At 45.3% G+C, this 19,048-nt stretch overlaps 1 protein-coding gene across 3 annotated transcripts in view; it reads left to right on the top strand.

Annotated features, from left to right (window-relative positions):
* LOC148014880 (uncharacterized) overlaps positions 1–19,048 on the top strand; it is a 284,657-nt gene that overhangs the window by 64,787 nt on the left and 200,822 nt on the right. For all 3 annotated transcript variants that reach the window (XR_015688327.1, XM_087665264.1, XM_087665263.1), the window contains exon 9: positions 372–432. Coding sequence is in view for 2 of the 3 variants with exons in the window: in XM_087665264.1 (XP_087521390.1) it covers positions 372–432 (61 nt within the window). In the remaining variant the exon portion in view is untranslated. The remainder of the gene's footprint in view (positions 1–371; positions 433–19,048) is intronic.

The following is a 19,048-nucleotide window of genomic DNA, read 5'->3' as shown; positions in this document are numbered from 1 at the left end:
GGGGTTATTTAAAATGTCACCTGCCTTTTCATTTGAGGTATAGGCTTGGAACTAGTGATTATCAAACCTATTCCTTATCGACTTAGCAGTGTGCATGCCCTTCCATTAGAATAACCATATGACCATGGGAAGCATAGATAAGGCTATCTTGTAGAATATCAATGATAAAAGGTTATGCTGTCTTCTGAAGGCAATCTACAGCAGTACTTAACCATCTAACAAAGGTTAGCTAAAACACACCTACTTCTCTATCACTATGTTTTGTGCATTCCAAACATACATGAGTTTTCTAAAGAGTTTTCTTGAAACTGATTTGATTACTTTCTACTTATGGTTGTTGAATGACTATTCTTTCTGGCCTTCATTTGCAGTATTACATTCTATGACACAGGTAGATTGTCATTTGATGTGCTTGGACGCATAGGAAATCTGGTATAAACCATATCAAAGATGTTACATATCACTAAGAGTTTAAGAATCGTATTGTTCCTGATTCTGTCTCGTCACAGATGGTAGATGTATGACCATATTAGAGAGAGAGAGAATTGGCTTTTCCATTTTTGAAAGTGGAGAGAAAGTTGAACTCTATCAAGATTTTCTTATCCTTTCTCATGTGACTTTCCACTGGATAGCTGTTAATACATCTCACAACTTTGGAGCTTATATGCTATTCTGATAGCTTTGGATTTGGTATGCTATTTTCTGAGCACATGAAGTTCAACATCGTTGTGGAATGTACAGTTAGAATATACTCTTCAAGAGCTTTCTAATTGTATGCCAGCCAAGTGGCTTTTGGCAAAATCTTGATATGGTTTAACAGGGACGACTTAAAAGAAATTCATACATATCAAACTTATAAATCTTGTGGCGAAACCTCAGAAAATCTAGAGAAAGATATAGAAAAACCTCATATTTCCATGGAAACATGCCTTGAACTATTGTATAGGCTTGGAATGTTCTTGGAATTTGTGACAGACCTATGTAGGTCTTCTTAAAATACCTCAAAGTGTGACAAATCTTCATTTTAATACTCAACCCAATTAAGTTTCAAACCCTTATTCTTATTTTTCGGAAAATATAACCAATTGGGGAACGTAAGCCACTAAAATCGTCCTCAGTTCAACTTGATCTCCAATTTTTGAAAGGATCTTAGATTGGTTGCCATGTAGAATTTCTCCCAATCTCTCTATTGTGGTTTTATTCAGAGAGTGAGACACTACAACCAACTGATTACAACAAAGCTATATCAGTTGAGTCCATTTGCAGTATTTAGCTGCATCTTTAACTTTTTAACAGCTTGTTATTTAACTTTGCTTTCTTTTGTGAGGCAATGGGACTGTTGGGAATATCTTCTTTCTTAAACCCTTGGGACAAAATCATCAACACCCAATTAGGGTGTGCTCTATCAGATTCGAAGTTGAGCACTGTATTTATTGAATTTGCCAGTCTTTTGCATATTAGTTAGGACTCGTACATGTTTTCAAAGAAGAGAAGATTCTACTAATACGACCTCTGTAAAAACTTTGAGATAAAATACATAAGATAAAAAACAAGTCTTCTAAAGGACTACAGACTACATGATAAATAGGATGGTGAGTAAACAGCCCGTCTGGTGGTCTGTACTGCCAAACCATAGTGACTCAAATGGAAGAAGGTTCCAAAGTTCTATGTGGGAATAAAAGCATGCCCGCGCGCCCCGCCCCCACTCAAGCACTACAATGAGAAAGGAATGTCTCCTATGAATGTCCTTATTCCATTAGGGTAGCGGATATAAAGGAAGTTCAACCAATAGGCTTGATGGAAGGGGTCACGGTACAAATACAAGACATTTGATTCTGTGTGTCGTTCCTTGTGGTAGACATTCTGGTAATGGAAAGATCCTAACCCTTGCTGATTGGTTGTTTGTATTGCATATAGCTAAGGTATGGCCAAGATTGGGATATTGACATGTGAAATATGGTACAAATAAGTGAACAGCTCCTGATCACTCTACGAACTAGGGAAAATCAACAAACTCAAGACTTTGGCCAAGATTGGGATATTGACATGTGAAATATGGTACAAATAAGTGAACAGCTCCTGTTCACTCTACGAACTAGGGAAAATCAACAAACTCAAGACTTTGGCCAGGACAACCAAGGGAAATCCCTGGTTGGCAAACACTCGAATGACTATGTAGAAGTCTTATGCTTTCTACAAAAAAATCAAATGACTACATAGAAATCCTAAGCTTTCTGAAATCTGGCTTGGAAACTAAAGTTTTGCGCAGCAAAACCAGTTTTCTGCAGAGAATTCAAAATTGCCAAATGTCTGCAGCAATCCAAAGTCATATGAAGAAAACCCAACATACTCTGGAAACTTCTCTGGGGACTTTCAGATTAGTTAAAAGTCCTCCAGGGAAAACTATGAAACATAGTTTTCTCTAGAGAGTTCGAAAATACCTGTGGAGACTCAGAATGTACCTGTTTAGATTGTAGGAACATAGAAAACATGGTTTTTCTTGGGAACTTAGCAAACTTATTTAGAAACTTTGGGAACAATAAACGTTAGAATGTCATGAGGTAGTCTTAGAATCTCCAAGAAAGGGTCTCAATACACCAGTTCCTTGGAAACTGGGCAACCATACACTAATGATCTTTGGAAACTAGATGCTCCTCACTTTGACTAACATAGGGTACAAGGGACACCACCCTCTTCCCTAGATATGTCAAGGCTGCCAAAAACACCATACTTTAAATAGTTCTGCAATATTTCCATCAAACTCTTCCCACAGTTATAAGTCAAGAACCTAGAGCACTAGACATAAACATAGAATAGGGTAAATTGTCGGCTATGGGCTCCGAGGCAGTGTCTCACTTCTTTGGCTTGTTGCATCTTGCACATCCCATTGGGTCCCTATTGTATCGAAGCCACATGCCGACTGCCAAGCTCCTATGAGCTATAAGCCATAGAAAGTGAGATATCTTCCTAGACCTAAAGTTGTCATCTAGCCTCTAAAAAAGTCATATAATATCTCATCAGAGATATCTTCTTGTGGCGATGGGGGGTGGATAATATCTTGCTCATTTGTATTCTCCTCCCCAACCTAGTAGTGTAGCCAAAGAAGGCCATGTCACATGGCCTATCAAGGAATGGATCCCTATGGGTAGTAGGATGGGAGGAGAAGAGCAGCCCATAGGAAGATGCTAAGACACTTGCCAACAAAATTGGGGCTTTAGATATACCTATAGTTAATGCTTGGAGAGTGGGGAAAGAGGATTCTAAATCCAAGGCCTTAATTCTTTGCTTTGGGGATATAGAGAAATAAAAGGCCTTCCTCTCTAAGAGGAGAGCCCTCAAAGGTGAGAAGATTTATCTGGACGAGGACCTTACCCCAACACAAATAACACATTGTAGAGAATACATGCCCAAAGTATTGGAGGCTCGAAAAGACAAAGAATGGACTATTTTTAGGAATGCATGAGTCATGATCACTAACAAAAGGACTGCATAATGATATGAGGCCTATAAGACATTTCGGATGTCAATATGGAATTGTAATGGAGCCCTACACTTGGATGCTAGTTACTTTGAAGATAGCTTTCGAAACATAGACATAGCCATGTACACAGAGACACACCAATATAAAGGTAGCTGACTACTAGATGTGTAGGGATATAGGTGGGAAAGTGCATTTCATCTAGCAGCTAGAAAACTAGGAAGCACTAGGGGTTTAGGAGGTGTGGCTATACTATACCAAGAAGACCTCAAAGGGATAGTGCAGGTAATGAAGAGAGATGATGATGAATGATACTTGTAGATTAGGATACACGTAGGAAGACCACGATATATTCATTGCAATATGCTACTTCCCTTATGCAAACTTGACCTATGCCACACGGGATGGATCTCCCTTTGATGTACTTTACAAGGATATCATGAGATATGCTAGCATTGGGGAGAGATTATCAGTGGGAGATTTCAATGCATGCATTGGAGACAAATAGAGACTTTTATATGCATGATAATGCCATGTTCAAAGAGATTTACATAGATGAAATAGGCCTACATAGGAGAGCCCATGATAAAGAAGTGATGACCTATGGGACACATGTATTGGCTTTGGAAAGTGCGCATAGACTAGCCATCTTTAATGGTCTACGACAATGGCCATGATTTGATAATTTGACATGTTGGAATCATAGAGGGGCAAGTATTTTGGACTACTTGATAGTCTTACCAATGCTGATACCAGACATCTAAAACTTTAAGGTATTTAAGAGACTAATTGGCATAGTAGTAGACCGTGCTATTTTAACATTCATGCTCTCTTGTAGACATATGAAACATGAAACATTATGCCTATCTAGACATCCCAAGTACTACTTTGTAGAAGATACCTCACATATCTGTAGCGGCTCTCTGCAGACTAGTTTACATACATTGGATTTGAGTAGATCGTTGGAGGAATATACATGGATTAGCCATGTATGCATTTCCACACACTTTGCCTTGATGTAGATCCATACACTCTAGTGCTCCCCAAAATAACTGGTATGATGATGAGTGTAGTCACTCAAGCTTGCTCACAGAGAGAAGTGGAGCTAGGCACTTGGACACATCATCAAGCAAGGACGTTCTTCAAATGCCTTGTGCGGAGGAAAAAATGAGACTACTTAGCGAAAGCAAAAATAAAGATTTATGAGATATTTTTGGGATAGGATAGCAAGAGTGTATGGAAGATGTTTTATGAGAGACAGTCCCCCCATATAGATTACATCACGAGATGCTTGGCTTGACTATGGGAGATAGCTGTATGACCTAGTAAGCATTGACTTTGGGAGACAGCTGTATGACCTACCATGACAACCATCTATGCAGCCCCTACAGGCTTGTAGGCCAACATAGTGGTCTTTCTTCACCTGGAAAATGATTAGGGATACGATTTATAAATTATGAAATGGGAGGGCACAAGATGAGGATAGGCTAGTGGCAGAATATTTCTCACATGCTTGCAACATACTAGCATCCATAGTAGCACATATGTTCAATAGAGTAGTATGTGAAGGTTTTCCTATGAGCGGGTCAAACAATACTATAATTCTACTATTTAAGAGTGGTGATCCTATAATCCCTAGGAATTATAGGACTATCATGATCGGCCATACTTTGGCCAAGATATATGGATCTATATTAAAGCATGAACTCAGTGAATGCGTTGAGATGCAAGGCAAGAGAGCACAAGGACAGGAGTGAAAAAAGGATGCTCGCTTTCACCCACATTGTTTGGTTTATACATAGATGAAGTGTTTGATTACATTGACCGAGGAGGAGCAGCTGGAGCCAGCCTAGGAGGGGTACTGATATCAATATTATTGTATGCAGATGCTATTGTTCTCATTTCAGATTCACTAGAGGGATTGAAGTGTTATGTAGATGCTTTGTACATCTTTTGTAGAGATAGAGACCTCATAGTGAACCTTGGGAAGACCAAAACCATGGACTTCAATACTTCAGTAGCATGGGTGACTAGATCTATGTACCAATTTACATTTGGGGGAGACAGTGTGGAGTATGCGAGGGAGTACGTCTATTTGGGAGCCACCTTCTTTGGCCCACATTTTTCTTTGAGAGGGGCATCAAAAGCATGTTTGGCACAAGGATACGCAACACTAGGTGCACTTGTGAGAGTCAATATGCTCACATACAATTCGAGGAGCCTCGCACCAAACTATGGTTTTTTGACACCCTAGTCACACCTATACTACTATATAGAGTAGAGTTATGGGGTTGTAGCTTGTACCATAGGTGTTTTAGCCCCCTTATTGATTAAATTGGAGCAGAGAAAGATTATTGTGACGGTTGGGATAGCATGAAAAGGCCATTGATCGTGATGATAGCACATATGGTTAGGAGTAAGCCCTTCACTCCACATCCCATTGTTAGAGTAGAGCTAGGGGCAGCATTGATAGCTATAGAGACACTCTTCAGGGAAGTGACCTTTTGGCAAAGATTATGGGAGCTTCCATGTCATAGATACTCAAGATTGGCACTAACTTCTTCTAGACAAATAGTAGTAGGAGGTGAGAGGAACTGTTGGTTTTCATAGATGACTATTTGGACGAGCCTACATGGTTTGGATATTGACTGCCTTCCACCTTTGACTATAGCCTTGACTGCCCTACACTTTCTCTTAGCTGACCAGAGTTGAAGCAAGTGGCCAGAGCTGATATCTTGAGAATTGAGACAATGAGGACATGGGCCCATCCACCATTTCCGCTAGGATCGAGGATGGAGTTCTATAGGAGTCACTTCTTGTGTCTCTTTGATGATGGTTTCACTATTTGGCCAGCATACATGGACACCCATCTCTCCCACAACATACGGGCTGCTATTAGACAAAGTCATACCTCCTCTCATAGGCTATAGATGGAGACATGCAGATGGATAGATCCCCTAGCAAAGGATAGGACCTCATAGATTTGTGGCCAAGAGCCTAAGACAGAGGAGCACTACATATGCAGATGTATAGTTACTATGACAAACGGGGATGGTACCATTGTCTCTTTTGTGATGGTTTTGGACCTCTTTGTCATGTCATGGAGTATGAGGACTAGAGATGCCTAGGTCTTTTCCTGTTGGAGTTGCAAAGACGTTGCATAACGGTGCTGTGAGACACGAGGCAAGCTCACGTAGAGGGACCCACACAGAGAGTAGTGATAGACCTTTTCCAAAGACTCGACCCTACTGAGACTACTAGCGTAGCAGAGATAGAGCCATCCTGCCAGACACCTTACATTCCATGCTTTGTCGAGCACGATGACCTTGTCGATGAGACACCAAAAACGCACCACCAGGCATATGAGTGGAGCAGTTAGGAACCACATCATAGCTGAGATCATGTGCAGAATTTGAGATCAGCTACAACCTATAGTCTCCATCACATTTTTTGTACATGTTTCTATTAGATTTGGTTTTTCTTTTCTTTTCTTTCTATCGATTGGACAATACTAGACATGGTTCTAGTCCCATTGTATAGTTATTCTTAGCATTGTTTCATAGGCCACTTAATAACAATTATTTTATTGTTATCTTTACCTTACTAAAGAGATGACCTTAGACATGGATATACTCTGGATTTTGTCTCATAAGCCACATTGGCCTTATGTAGATGTTAATATATCTTTCTTTCTTTCTATAGAGAACTCAAAGTGGCTCACAAAAATTGTAATTGTTCCCAACAAGACTGGAAAACATGCATAGGTGTTCATCTTCACCAGCCACCATATAAGGCCCTTTCCTTTACCATATATTGATAGAATACTAGAGGATGTAGTTGGCTATGCTCTCTACAACTTCATGGTTTAGCAGCTACAACGAAGTTCACACACACCTGGATGATTGTGCAGAGACCACCTTTGTCACAATGGAGTACTTTCCAATACAACAAGATTTTCTAGAGGATTGGTGGAACTTTGTTGGATGAAGCTATATCATGGTTTAAGTACCATGCAAAAGTTTTTTTGAAGATAGGTAGAAGATAGAATGAGCTCGGGGTTTTTTGTGCAGGACAAGCCATAGTTGTCATGCTAGGCCCTAGCAATCACATGTAGGCCCTAGCAGTCACATGTGTAACATGCGCTACAACTTATAAGTTACATTATACATGGATAGATCATAGGAGTGGATACAAAATAGAGAGAGGCCTAGAATGAGGTATCACTCTTATCATCGTCATCATCATCATCAATAGGACCATCCTCATAGATGAGGTTACCATCATCATCAAATGATGGCTCCCTAGGTACTGGTTGTCTAGGCAGGGGGTATCATTATGAGGTATGGATTGGAACTACTATAGCCCCGCCTCACATAAGTTTGCAAACCACTCGAACCACCCCTCGTCAATGTTAAGGGTGCCAAATGACCAAGCCCTTGTTGCTACCTATCCAAACTCCTCGCCCACAAGTAGATTGATTATGAGTGTTAGAAGTGTTAGCTGCCATTAACTTTCTATAGAGCTCTACAAAGATAAACTCCTCCTCCTCATCAACCTCTTGATGTACACTCGGAAGATTGTGACTCGTGAACTTCTAGGGTATCGACATTCACCTACACAATCCACATAAAGATTGTAGATACTTAACTGTAAAGCATGAAGTTGAGAACAAGAAGTTGAAACTTGACTTATCATTTATGAATCTACCTATTTTGGACTATCCATACTAAGCATGGCCCTCATGATATGCAAGTTAGTGTGGTAATAGACTAGTTGCTCTAATTGTCGTGTCCTAAGTTAATTGCAAGTCTTTGTATGTATGAGAGAATAGACACTCCATCTCTCACATGCACCTGAAGAGCAATCTTGGGTAAGGACTTTGATGGTGCAGGGTTGAAGGATCTCCAATGCATAGCCCAAATTCTACCACTAAAAGAGAGGCTTCAGAAGTGAATATCTCCTTCAACAAATGGAATAAGAAAATGCTACATGCCCTCTCTGATTCGCATAATCCATAGGTACCACACAAGTCAAGTATGCAAGCTAGTCTAATTGGAGCTCTCTATCATCCACGATGGCTAGCAACTTGTACCAAAGTTGCAAAATGCATCCATTTCCATCTCCGCTCTACCATGTCTACAAGGTGTGCATGCCATGTCTCTTGTGAAAGCCCATGCCTCCACCAATGCCGCTTTGAAAAACTGAATGAGAAGGTTCATGGTGGACCCCTCATAATCACTCATACAAAACACCCTATAAAAGGGATCATTGGAATCCCAATAGCACAAACCTTTTGCCAAAACTATTCATTGAGACACAAGCATTGTATGGCTTTGGTCTCCTCTATCTCATGCTCATCCCACTCATTTTGTAGTGTGGAATCACTTTCTTGTAAAGAGAAGATTGCACCTCATAAAGACACTCCAAAAGCAACCACATGAAAGTAAAGCGAGTTGAAAAAGCTTTTTCAACTGGAGCATGCTAATGCTCATGATATATTGCAAGAACCTTTACCTTTGTCATGAAGAAGGTGACAACCAATCTAACTTTGAGCATCGCCCTCTTCACCTAATTGAGCTTTCCAATGTCCTCTATGAGCAAGTCCAAACAATGACTTGCACATGGAGTCCATATAATTGTGCAAGTAAGTGTCCCGTGAGCTGATAATTGGATGCATTGTTGGTAACGACTTGCAACACATTTAAGAGGCCCATCTACATGCACAATACTTTGCTTGGAGAAAACGGAAGAGAGAGTTAAGCCTTGAAAGATTTAAGAATTGAGAGAGAGAGAGAGAGAGAGAGAGAGAGAGAGAGAGAGAGAGAGAGAGAGTGCAATTAAAATCGCTTGCATCGTCGCTGCCTGCCTGCGAGCGTCCTCTTGCACGCGGGCGCCTACTTGTGGAGGCGCAGAATTCGCCGTCGACGCCCGTGCCCGCCAGGTGTGCATCGTCCTTGTATCGTCTGCTACCGTTGTCCCTATTTCGGCTCCCTTTGCGCTGCGACTGTGCCCTACTGCGCAGAGTCCTGCCTGACGTCTCCCCTTGGACGTTGCACAATCGCCTGGTTCTGTGCCCTCAGCTACTCGCCTGCTTTCACATGCCTTGCTGGTCAGGGGTTCATCTGCTCACGCCCGGCCTGTTCTGTACAGGAGCCCCGTTGCAGTCTTGTTGCTGCAGCCGGGCGGCTTCCTGATTTTGCAAGTCTGCGGGACTTGCACACAGAGAGAGAGAGAGCGAGAGAGAGAGAGAGAGAGAGAGAGAGAGAGAAGCTCTGCTGAGAGAGAGAGAGAGAGAGGTGTAGAGAGAGAGAGAGAGAGAGAGAGAGAGAGAGAGAGAGAAGACTCCCTTTGCGTTTCAATTCGTCTTACCTGAAGCATGCCCTCTTTCAGGGCTATATGCAGCAATTGATCGACAGATTTCTCTTCGACTTCGCTTCTCAAGGCACTGCGTCCTTTGACCGATTGCTCGCTAATGTGCAGCGGGTTGCGCGGCAGTATGGGATCCACCATGCCTCTCTTTGTCGGCAGCGTCGCAAGGCAGCTGAGGACATGCTGGCTTTGGTTCGTTCTTTGCTGGGGGACACTCCGGATGATGCCTTTCTGCTCGCACTGGCCATGCGACTGGCGGATCTTATTAAAGAATTCCAATTGAAATCATATCAGCAGGCCAAACTGCAACATCTGACAGAGACGTTGCAAGATAATGCATGTCAAACCCATAAGTTCTTTCGAGCTCTTCACGCCTCTCCTGCTAGAGAAAATATGACCAGACTTGAGGATGCAGAAGGTCACCTTATCATGGATCCGCAGACTATTGTGCAGATGTGCACGAATTATTTCCGTGACCTTCTCGGCACCACTTCTCCACCCTCAGATCAAATCACTCAGGCCCGTTCGGATTTTTATGACCTGGTCCGCAATCAGATACCGCAGGACATGCAAGCTATTATGGAGTCGGATATTGGTGAGGCAGAGGTTATGGACGTCTTGTTACATTTGCCCAAGGATAAAAGCCCGGGTTGGGATGGTCTCACCAATGAGTTCTTCGAAGCTTTTGCTACCCAACTGGCGAAACCATTGCAGGCCTTGTTTTAGCAGGTGTGGCAAACCGGGATCATGCCTTCCTCATGGAAAGAAGGCCTTATTAAACTGCTTCCAAAAGTTCCTTCGCCATCTACGTTGACACAGTGGCGCCCCATTTCTTTGATGGGTTCAATGTACAAAATCTTTTCCAAAATAATGGCGAATCGGCTTCATAAGCATCTCCCGGCCATTGTGCATCCTCTACAATATGGTTTCATTAAGGGCCGAAATATTCTGCACAACGTATTGAATGCTCAACTAGCTATTGATTATGCAAGGCATTCTAACCAGGAGGTGGTACTGATTCAATTGGACCTGGAAAAGGCTTTTGACTATCTGGATTGGTCTTTCGTCGCTGAACTTATGTCGGCTATGGGCTTTGGTCCCCGGATGTCTCGTCTAATCTATACTGTTAGCACTGCGGCATCTTCGCGAGTCATGCTGAACGGAGGTGTTACTGAGCCATTTGTACTTGCCCGCTCCGTCAGACAAGGATGCCCTTTGAGCCCGCTATTCTTTGCCCTCGCGACACATCCAGTTCTTTCCATGTTATCCCATATGGTAGCCTCTTCTCGGTTGGCTGGTCTGTCGCTTCCTTCAGGCCACCACTTCATTAGCCAATCCCTGGCGGATGATACTTTTATGATTTTGCGGGCGGACAAGGACAACCTCAAGCGCGCATTGGATGTTTGGGGCATCTTTGGGCAAGCCTCCGGCCTTCGCATCAATGCGCTCAAATCAGCCATTCTCAGCTGCACGGAGTCGGATTTACAGTCCTTAGACTGGCAGGGTCTGGTTGTTCCTCGTGGCTCCATTGTCAGGCACCTTGGGTATCCTTTGGGTGTCGACGTTCCACCAAAGCAGCTTCTGCAGTGGATTTCTCAGAAAATGGTGGCCAAGTTTATGTATTGGAAATCTCAAGCCTGGCCCTTCCATATTCATCTCAAAGTGGCCCAGACAATTATGCTGCCAATGCTGACATATTTTTTGCCATTATTGCCCTGGACTACTACCACTCTCAATGCTCTTACTCAGTCTATTCGCTTCATGCTATGGAAGAAGGACTCATTGCATGCAGGTATCTCCTGGATTTCGTGGTCGCATGCCTGCACCCCTAAACGCATGGGTGGCGGAGCTATTTTAGATGCCCAAATTCACATGCAGGCACTCCGTTGGTCTCTCTTCCGCGCCATGTGTTCGGATCATCATCCATGGGTCGATATAGCCCGTTATCTCCTTGAGAGCCATGGGCTTCTACATGGCAATACCCAAATCCGGACTTCTTGGTGGCATGTTCTTAATGCTGATTCGAGGTTCTCCAGTTCCTCTTCGTCGCTGCTCAATCATTTGGTATTTTCCTGGAAACGGGTCCTTCTAAAGGCTCAGTGGCATCCAGCGGAGGATCGCTTTACTACGAATTCTTTTCAATTGGAATTATTGGCAGTCTCGCGTTTACTTGCATGGGAAGGCAAAAATGAGCTTAGACCACAATTCAACCGGATGGCTCGTTTGGGCTTGTCTTCGGTCGCGGATGCCACCCTTGCTAGTCGCAATGTGCTTATCTCATTTCGTACAGCCAGGAGGCTTTACAGGATTCCGCGGGGATATAGGCCTTTATGGGAACAGCTTTTGCGTATGCTCCAGAGCAGACAACCCTTTCCTGCCCTTGCTTCAGATCATCCCTGGCAGGATTGGGACCTACAAGGCCGGCTGCCTTTAAGCAAAGCTTCTGCTAATCAAGTTTATCATATTCTGATCAAAGATCAACAATGGTTACTTACCAAAGCCAATGCTTTATGGGGCCTACGAAAATCCCGGTCCTGGTGGAGGGCAACTGTGATGGAGGGCTGGTTGAACAAGACCCCCTTCAAATGTAAAGTATTTCTTTGGAGAGTGATGATTGGTGGTCTTCCGCTTGCGTCGGCTCTTTCCAAGCGACGAATTTCCAATGGCAACTGTTTCTTTTGCACCACTGCGGTGGAATCAGCCCGCCACAGATTTATTTCTTGCCCTGTCGCAAAAAAAATCTGGTTCTTTTTGTCGGCTGTTTGGCAAGGAGCGGTTGGAGTCACGCTGCGCCCCTTTGATTGGGTTTTCGGGCAGCCCAAATACACCACTCCTGCACAGCCACATATGAAGCTCATGTATCATTTTCTTCGATATTGGGGTTGTTGGCATAACTGGACAATTAGGAATGCTTTTCTTTTTGACTCCGCCTATAATGTTCAGCGACATATTGCGAGGCTTAAGGGCCTTTTGTATTGGCAGTTAGATCTTCTCCGGGATTCTGATTTGCTCTCTAGGGAGGACTTCCGTCCCTGGCTTATGGCTATTTCATTTGCCCCCTTGCCATAACTTTGTAACATGTAGCACTTAGCCCATCTTTACATGATGGGCTGGATTGGCGTCATGTATCTTGTAATCAAGTTATCTTGTACTTTTTTTCGTAATTAATACAATTACCTTTTATGAAAAAAAAAAGAGAGAGAGAGAGAGAGAGAGAGAGAACGTGACGGGGAGCGCGATGTCGTCGCCTAGTCGCCTCGCGCGGCCTTCGGCTGCCTGACCCGCGCCCTGTGTGTCGGGGACCCTGCCGTCGCTATCTGACTTGGGAGCCGTTGCCTGTCAGCCGCCTTTCGACTTGCTACAGCGTTCGTGCCTGCGCCCCTGCCTTCTGTTACCACCTGCGTCTACGCCTGGCACTCTCCAAATCATCCTGCGCCCCGCCTTCTTGCGATTGTGCTACGTGGCAGATTGGAGGTAACGACAGCACGGCCCTGTCCCCCGCTGACACCCTAGTCGTCCTGCAGTCGTGTGGGATCTGTGTTTCCACAGGCCTGCGGCAGTCACAGTTCAGGAGCGGCAGTGCCTGAGGAGGGTCATTGTCCTCCTTCCTTCCTGTGGCATGTGACTGAACGACTGCGAGAGCCAGAAGCCAGTTCACAGCTACTGCACCTGTGCACAAAATTTTCATATAGGGCTTGAAGAACGGAGTCCAACTCCTGTAAACCCTAAATCTGGCCGTTGTCAGAGAGGCGGCATCCTGAACAGCATGCCCACTGATCTATATAAAGAAGGCAGAGAGAGAGAGAGAGAGAGAGAGAGAGAGAGAGAGAGAGAGAGAGAGAGAGAGAGAGAGAGAGAGAGAGAGAGAGAGAGAGAGAGAGAGAGAGAGAGAGAGAGAGAGAGAGAGAGAGAGAGAGAGAGAGAGAGAGAGCGCGAGCGAGAAGACAGCAGTATGGCTGGCCTGGATATGGATTTTCTCGACCGGACGGTGGCAGCCCTTGGCCCTGATTCCGATGCAGGGGAGCCAGAGGATATGGTGCCATGCACGGAGGAGCTGCCTCCGGGTTCTAAACTGCCGGGTTCTGAACTGCCGCCTGCTGGCAAACGCTCCAAGCATACTTCTGATGAGCCAATGGGTTCTCAGGAACGTTCCTATGCACAAGTGGCCTCTGATCCTGTGGATTCGCAGGAAATTGACTGGGAGCATTTGCTAGACTTTGCCAATACTCTGCTTGGCGATTATGTCCAGCATAATAATGAATCTTTTTTTGAAGCGGGAACGGATGATGTGCTGGAAGCCACGGTGGACCCCAAATCAGTCTTGCGATCCTTCTCGGTATTTTATGATCGTGCAGTTATACTTTTCTTCACTGGCAGGATCCCAGTGCTGTCGCATATTCGCCAGTGGATGCACCATTTATTGCAAGGGGAGTGTGTTGAGGAGATCTTCCTTGGACCTCGCGGCTTTTATGAGGTGCTGTTGAAATCGGAAACGCATCGAGCTGAGCTCCTGTCCAAGTTGCCACTATTCTTTGATCGCCGCCTGGTCCATGTTGTACCATGGCGCCCCATGGCCGACTTCCAGCGTCTGCTTCAACGAGAATGCCCGGTGTGGGTAGAAGTGGAAAATTGTCCGGCGGTCTATTGGCCAATGTTGAAGGATGCGATGGCGGTTGTGGGAACAGTGCTGGTTCCCCCAAGCCTCAGGGCAATGAACCGCAACCGTTTATGCATGTTATGGGACACGGCCAGGAAAAGGCCCGCGTGGCTTCGCCTCAATTGTTCAGGCATGCATCCTCTGCATTTTCGCTTGAAATGGGGCAACTTTGCGGGGCACTGCTTTTCATGTGGTAAATTGGGGCATTTCATGGCTGAATGCCCTGAAAGGCAACCGTCTTTGGAGGATGCGCAGGTTGTGCTGCCCAAGGATGACATGGTGCTTGATGCTCCGCCCCAGGAAGCCCTTCAGTCACCTCATGTCATGGATAAAGGCAAACAACCGGTCCTGGGTTTGGATTCCCGTCGCATGGACTGGATTGAGGCACGTCCCAAAAAAGGTAAAAAGTTGGATGCAGGCATGGCAGATCCTGGGCCTACTGCTTCCCAGGATTCCGTGCGCACGTATACGCGCAGAAAAGAAATGGTCACTTCACAGCAGGCTGCGCGTACTACGGCCCCGTCTGCCCCCTGTAATTAGGCTCCAAGGAAAGTCTATACCGACGGCCCCAAAGGCCCTCTTGCTAAGTTGGCGTTTGATACCAAAGGTAATGTGATTACACCCTGGGATCGGCGTTATCCCCGCCCCACTCCCAAGGCAGTGGATTTACCTTCTACCTCTAAAGCAGGTCGCCAGAATTCGTTTGCAGTATTGGCTGATTTTCTGGATGAGGGCGTCCTGGATGCTCTCGCGGAAAAGGTGAAATCGAGGCAACAGGCGCCTCGTTCCTGACTTCCTTTTTTGAAGATATATGAAGATAGCCACGTGGAATGTGCGAGGCATTTGCTCTCGCCATAAGCAACATGCCATGTGGACCGTCTTGCATGAGAACCAGTGGGATGTATTGTGTGCAGTTGAGCACAAAAGTCACGGTGAAGCAGGAAAAGTTGTGGATTGTCATGGATTCCGTCTGTTTTATGCAGGCACCCATGCTACGCACTATTCGGGCGTGCTGATGATTGTCCATGAGAAATATCAGCCTGTCCTTATTAAAAATGATGTGCAGGGCCGCTTTCTGGTTATCGAAGTCTTATTTGAAGGAGAGATTTTATGGTTATTGGGCCTCTATGCTCCGAATGATCCCGCATCCCGACGGGATCTTTGGTCCACTTTGCAGGCCTCCATGTCACTTGGCCGAAGGGGGTTTTTGATGGGAGATTTCAATATGTGTGTTCACTCTTCTCAGTCCACTTCTCGAGTGCACTCTAAACTCATAAACATCCATTAATTCAATATGTATTTTGTGGAATCACCCACGTGCACATTAAATTAATCTGGCACCTGAAAGGACAGGAGTCCCAATCAACTTCTCGCATAAGGAATCCACCTTGTGTACGAGCCTCGACAAATAAATATAGTTTTATGGAATCCATCGAAAAACCTCACAAAATCCATCGTGGAATAAAAATCTCACAGAATCCACCGTGGAATATGCCTTCTCTTGGCATCACTCTCTCTCTCTCTCATGTATGCATATATGTGTGTGCACATATTTTTGTATGTACTCGTGTTTGCATTTGTGTGTCCAAGTGTGCTAGTGTGCAATGAGGGCATTCGGTAATGGATGCGCCGGAAAGCCGGGTGTGGAATTCCTTTGCTTTGCACGTACTTAAGCAGGATCTTTGGTCGTGGCTTCACCCTTCTTTTTTAGGGTTTACTTTTCATTCCGCACAATATGCAACTACTTGGTCGCGGCTGGACAGAATGTATATCATGCAGGGGGACGATTTTCTTCCCGAGATGCTGGAAATGAAGGTCTTGCAGCAGTATGCGTTGTCGGATCATTTCCCCCTCCAGCTGGAGATGCGGGCACAATCTATTGCACCTTTTATGCAGTTGCTGGATAGACTCCCTTTACGTTTCAACTCCTCTTATTTGAAGCATTCAATTTTTCAGGGCTATATGCAGCAATTGATTGAGAGGTTCTTATTGGACTTTGCCTCGGAGGGCTTGCCTTCATTTGCACGGTTGCTCTCTAATGTACAGCGGGTTGCTCGGCAGTATGGGATCCATCATGCCTCGCTTTGTCGCCGTCGTCGATCTGCAGCAGAGGAGTTACTGGCTTTGGTCCATTCCTTGCTCCTGGATTCCCCAGATGATGATTTTCTGCTGTCATTGGAGAGGCGTTTGGCCCATCTTCTTCAAGTATTTCAGTTGAAATCTTATCAGCAAGCCAAGCTGCATAACTTGACTGACACATTGCAAGATAGTGCCTGCCAGTCTCATAAGTTCTTTCGCGCCTTGCATGCGTCTCCGGCTCGCGACAATATGATCAGACTCCAGGATTCGAAGGGTCGCATGGTCACTGATCCGCAGACCATTGTCAATATGTGCAGAAATTATTTTATGGAACTTCTTGGTTCTTCTCCCTTGCCTTCTAGCCAGGTTACGCATGCCCGCTCGGTCTTCTATCATCTGTTCCGCCAGCAGGTTCCATTGGATATGCACGCCACTTTGGAGGCGGATATTTGCGAGGAGGAGGTTATGGATGTTTTGTTGCACCTGCCGACGGATAAAAGTCCTGGCTGGGATGGTCTCACTAATGAATTCTTTCAGAGCTCGGCCACGCAGTTGGTGAAGCCATTGGTGGTCATGTTTCAGCAGGTTTGGGAAACGGGGGTCATGCCCTCCTCATGGAAAGAAGGCCTTATCAAACTGATTCCAAAGGTCCCTTCGCCGTCAAAGCTGCAACACTGGAGACCAATCTCTTTGATGGGCTCCATGTATAAAATCTACTCCAAAGTGCTGGCGAATCGGCTTCACAAGCACCTTCCCGCTATTGTGCATCCTCTCCAATATGGTTTCATTAAGGGCCGCAACATTCTGCATAATATCTTAAATGTGCAAATGGCTATTGACTATGCGCGACACTCCGGTCAGGAAGTGGTATTGATTCAATTGGACCTGGAAAAGGCGTTTGATTATGTGGACTGGTCTTTCATTGCAGATCTCATGTCTGCTATGGGCTTTGGTACCCGGATGTCCCGATTGATCTACACCATTAGTGTTGTGGCTTCATCCAGAGTTATGCTCAATGGTGGGGTTACAGAGCCCTTTGTCCTTGCACGCTTAGTTAGACAGGGTTGTCCTTTGAGTCCTCTCTTCTTTGCCCTGGCGACTCACCCGGTCCTTTCAATGTTATCCTCCATGGCAGATTCTGCTCAACTGGCAGGGTTGTCTCTTCCTTTGGGCCAGCACTTCATTAGCCAATCTTTGGCTGATGACACCTTTATGATTTTGCAGGCGGACAGGGACAACATTCGCAAGGCAATAGATGTTTGGACGCTTTTTGGTCAGGCCTCTAGGCTTCGCATCAATGCCTTTAAGTCAGCCATTCTCAGTTGCACGGAGTCTGATTTACAGTCATTAGGCTGGCAAGGCCAGGTGGTTTCCCGTGGCTCTATTGTCAGGCATCTTGGATACCCATTGGGGGTGGATGTACGGCCAAAGGACCTGCTGGACTGGATTTGACAAAAACTGGCGGCGAAGTTTATGTATTCGAAGTCGCAAGCGTGGCCCTTCCATGTCCGCCTCAAAGTGGCTCAGTCAATTATGCTCCCAATGCTATCGTATTTCCTGCCATTGTTGCCATGGACGCATACTACTTTGAAGGCTCTCACTCATCCCATCCGTTTCATGCTATGGAAGAAGGATTCACTGCAGGCAGGCATTTCATGGATTTCATGGTCACATACATGTACCCCTAGGCGCATGGGTGGTGGAGCTCTTTTGGATGCAGAAAATCATGTGCTAGCTCTCCGTTGGTCCCTTTTTCGTGCCATGTGTGTGGATCATCACCCGTGGACCATCATAGCCCGTTATTTTCTTGAGGATAGCGGGCTCCGCCATGGTAACATCCGGCTTTGGGCCTCCTGGTGGCATGTCCTTAATGCTGACTCCCGTTTTTCCAGTCCCTCTTCCGCTTTGTTACTGCACTTGGTCGGCTCTTGGAAAGTGGTGCTCCAAAAGGCCCGTTGGCACCTGGTAGGGGACCGCTTGCAGACTAACTCCTTTCAGCTGGAATTGTTGGCAGTATCGAGACTACTTTCATGGGAAGATAAACATTAGCTCAGACTGAGATTTAACCGCATGGCCCGTTTAGGTGTGACATCGGTTGCAGATGCTACCCTTGCCACGCGCAATGTCCTCGTATCGTTTCGGACTGCTAGGCGACTTTTCAAGATCTCGCGCGGATACCGTGATTTATGGGGAAAGCTTTTGTCGGAGCTTCAGGATAGGCAACCCTTTCCTGCCCTGGCTGTGGATCGCCCTTGGCAGGACTGGGACCTTGCAGGCCGGTTGAGTCTGGAAAAGGCCTCTACTAATCAGGTGTATCATCTTCTCATTCAGGATCACCAATGGCTGGGTGACAAAGCTAATACTGTTTGGAGACTGCGGAAATCGCTGACATGGTGGCAGACAATGCTGATGGAGGGCTGGCTGAATAAGGCACCTTTCAAATGCAAGGTCTTTCTTTGGCGGGT

Source organism: Lygodium microphyllum, chromosome 24 (genome assembly GCF_053477565.2).
Source record: "Lygodium microphyllum isolate KBCC chromosome 24, Lygodium_microphyllum_v1.1.10, whole genome shotgun sequence".
Classification (NCBI taxonomy): Eukaryota; Viridiplantae; Streptophyta; class Polypodiopsida; order Schizaeales; family Lygodiaceae; genus Lygodium; species Lygodium microphyllum.
Note: the sequence above shows the minus strand (reverse complement) of the source record. Positions and strands in the feature narration are given on the sequence as shown.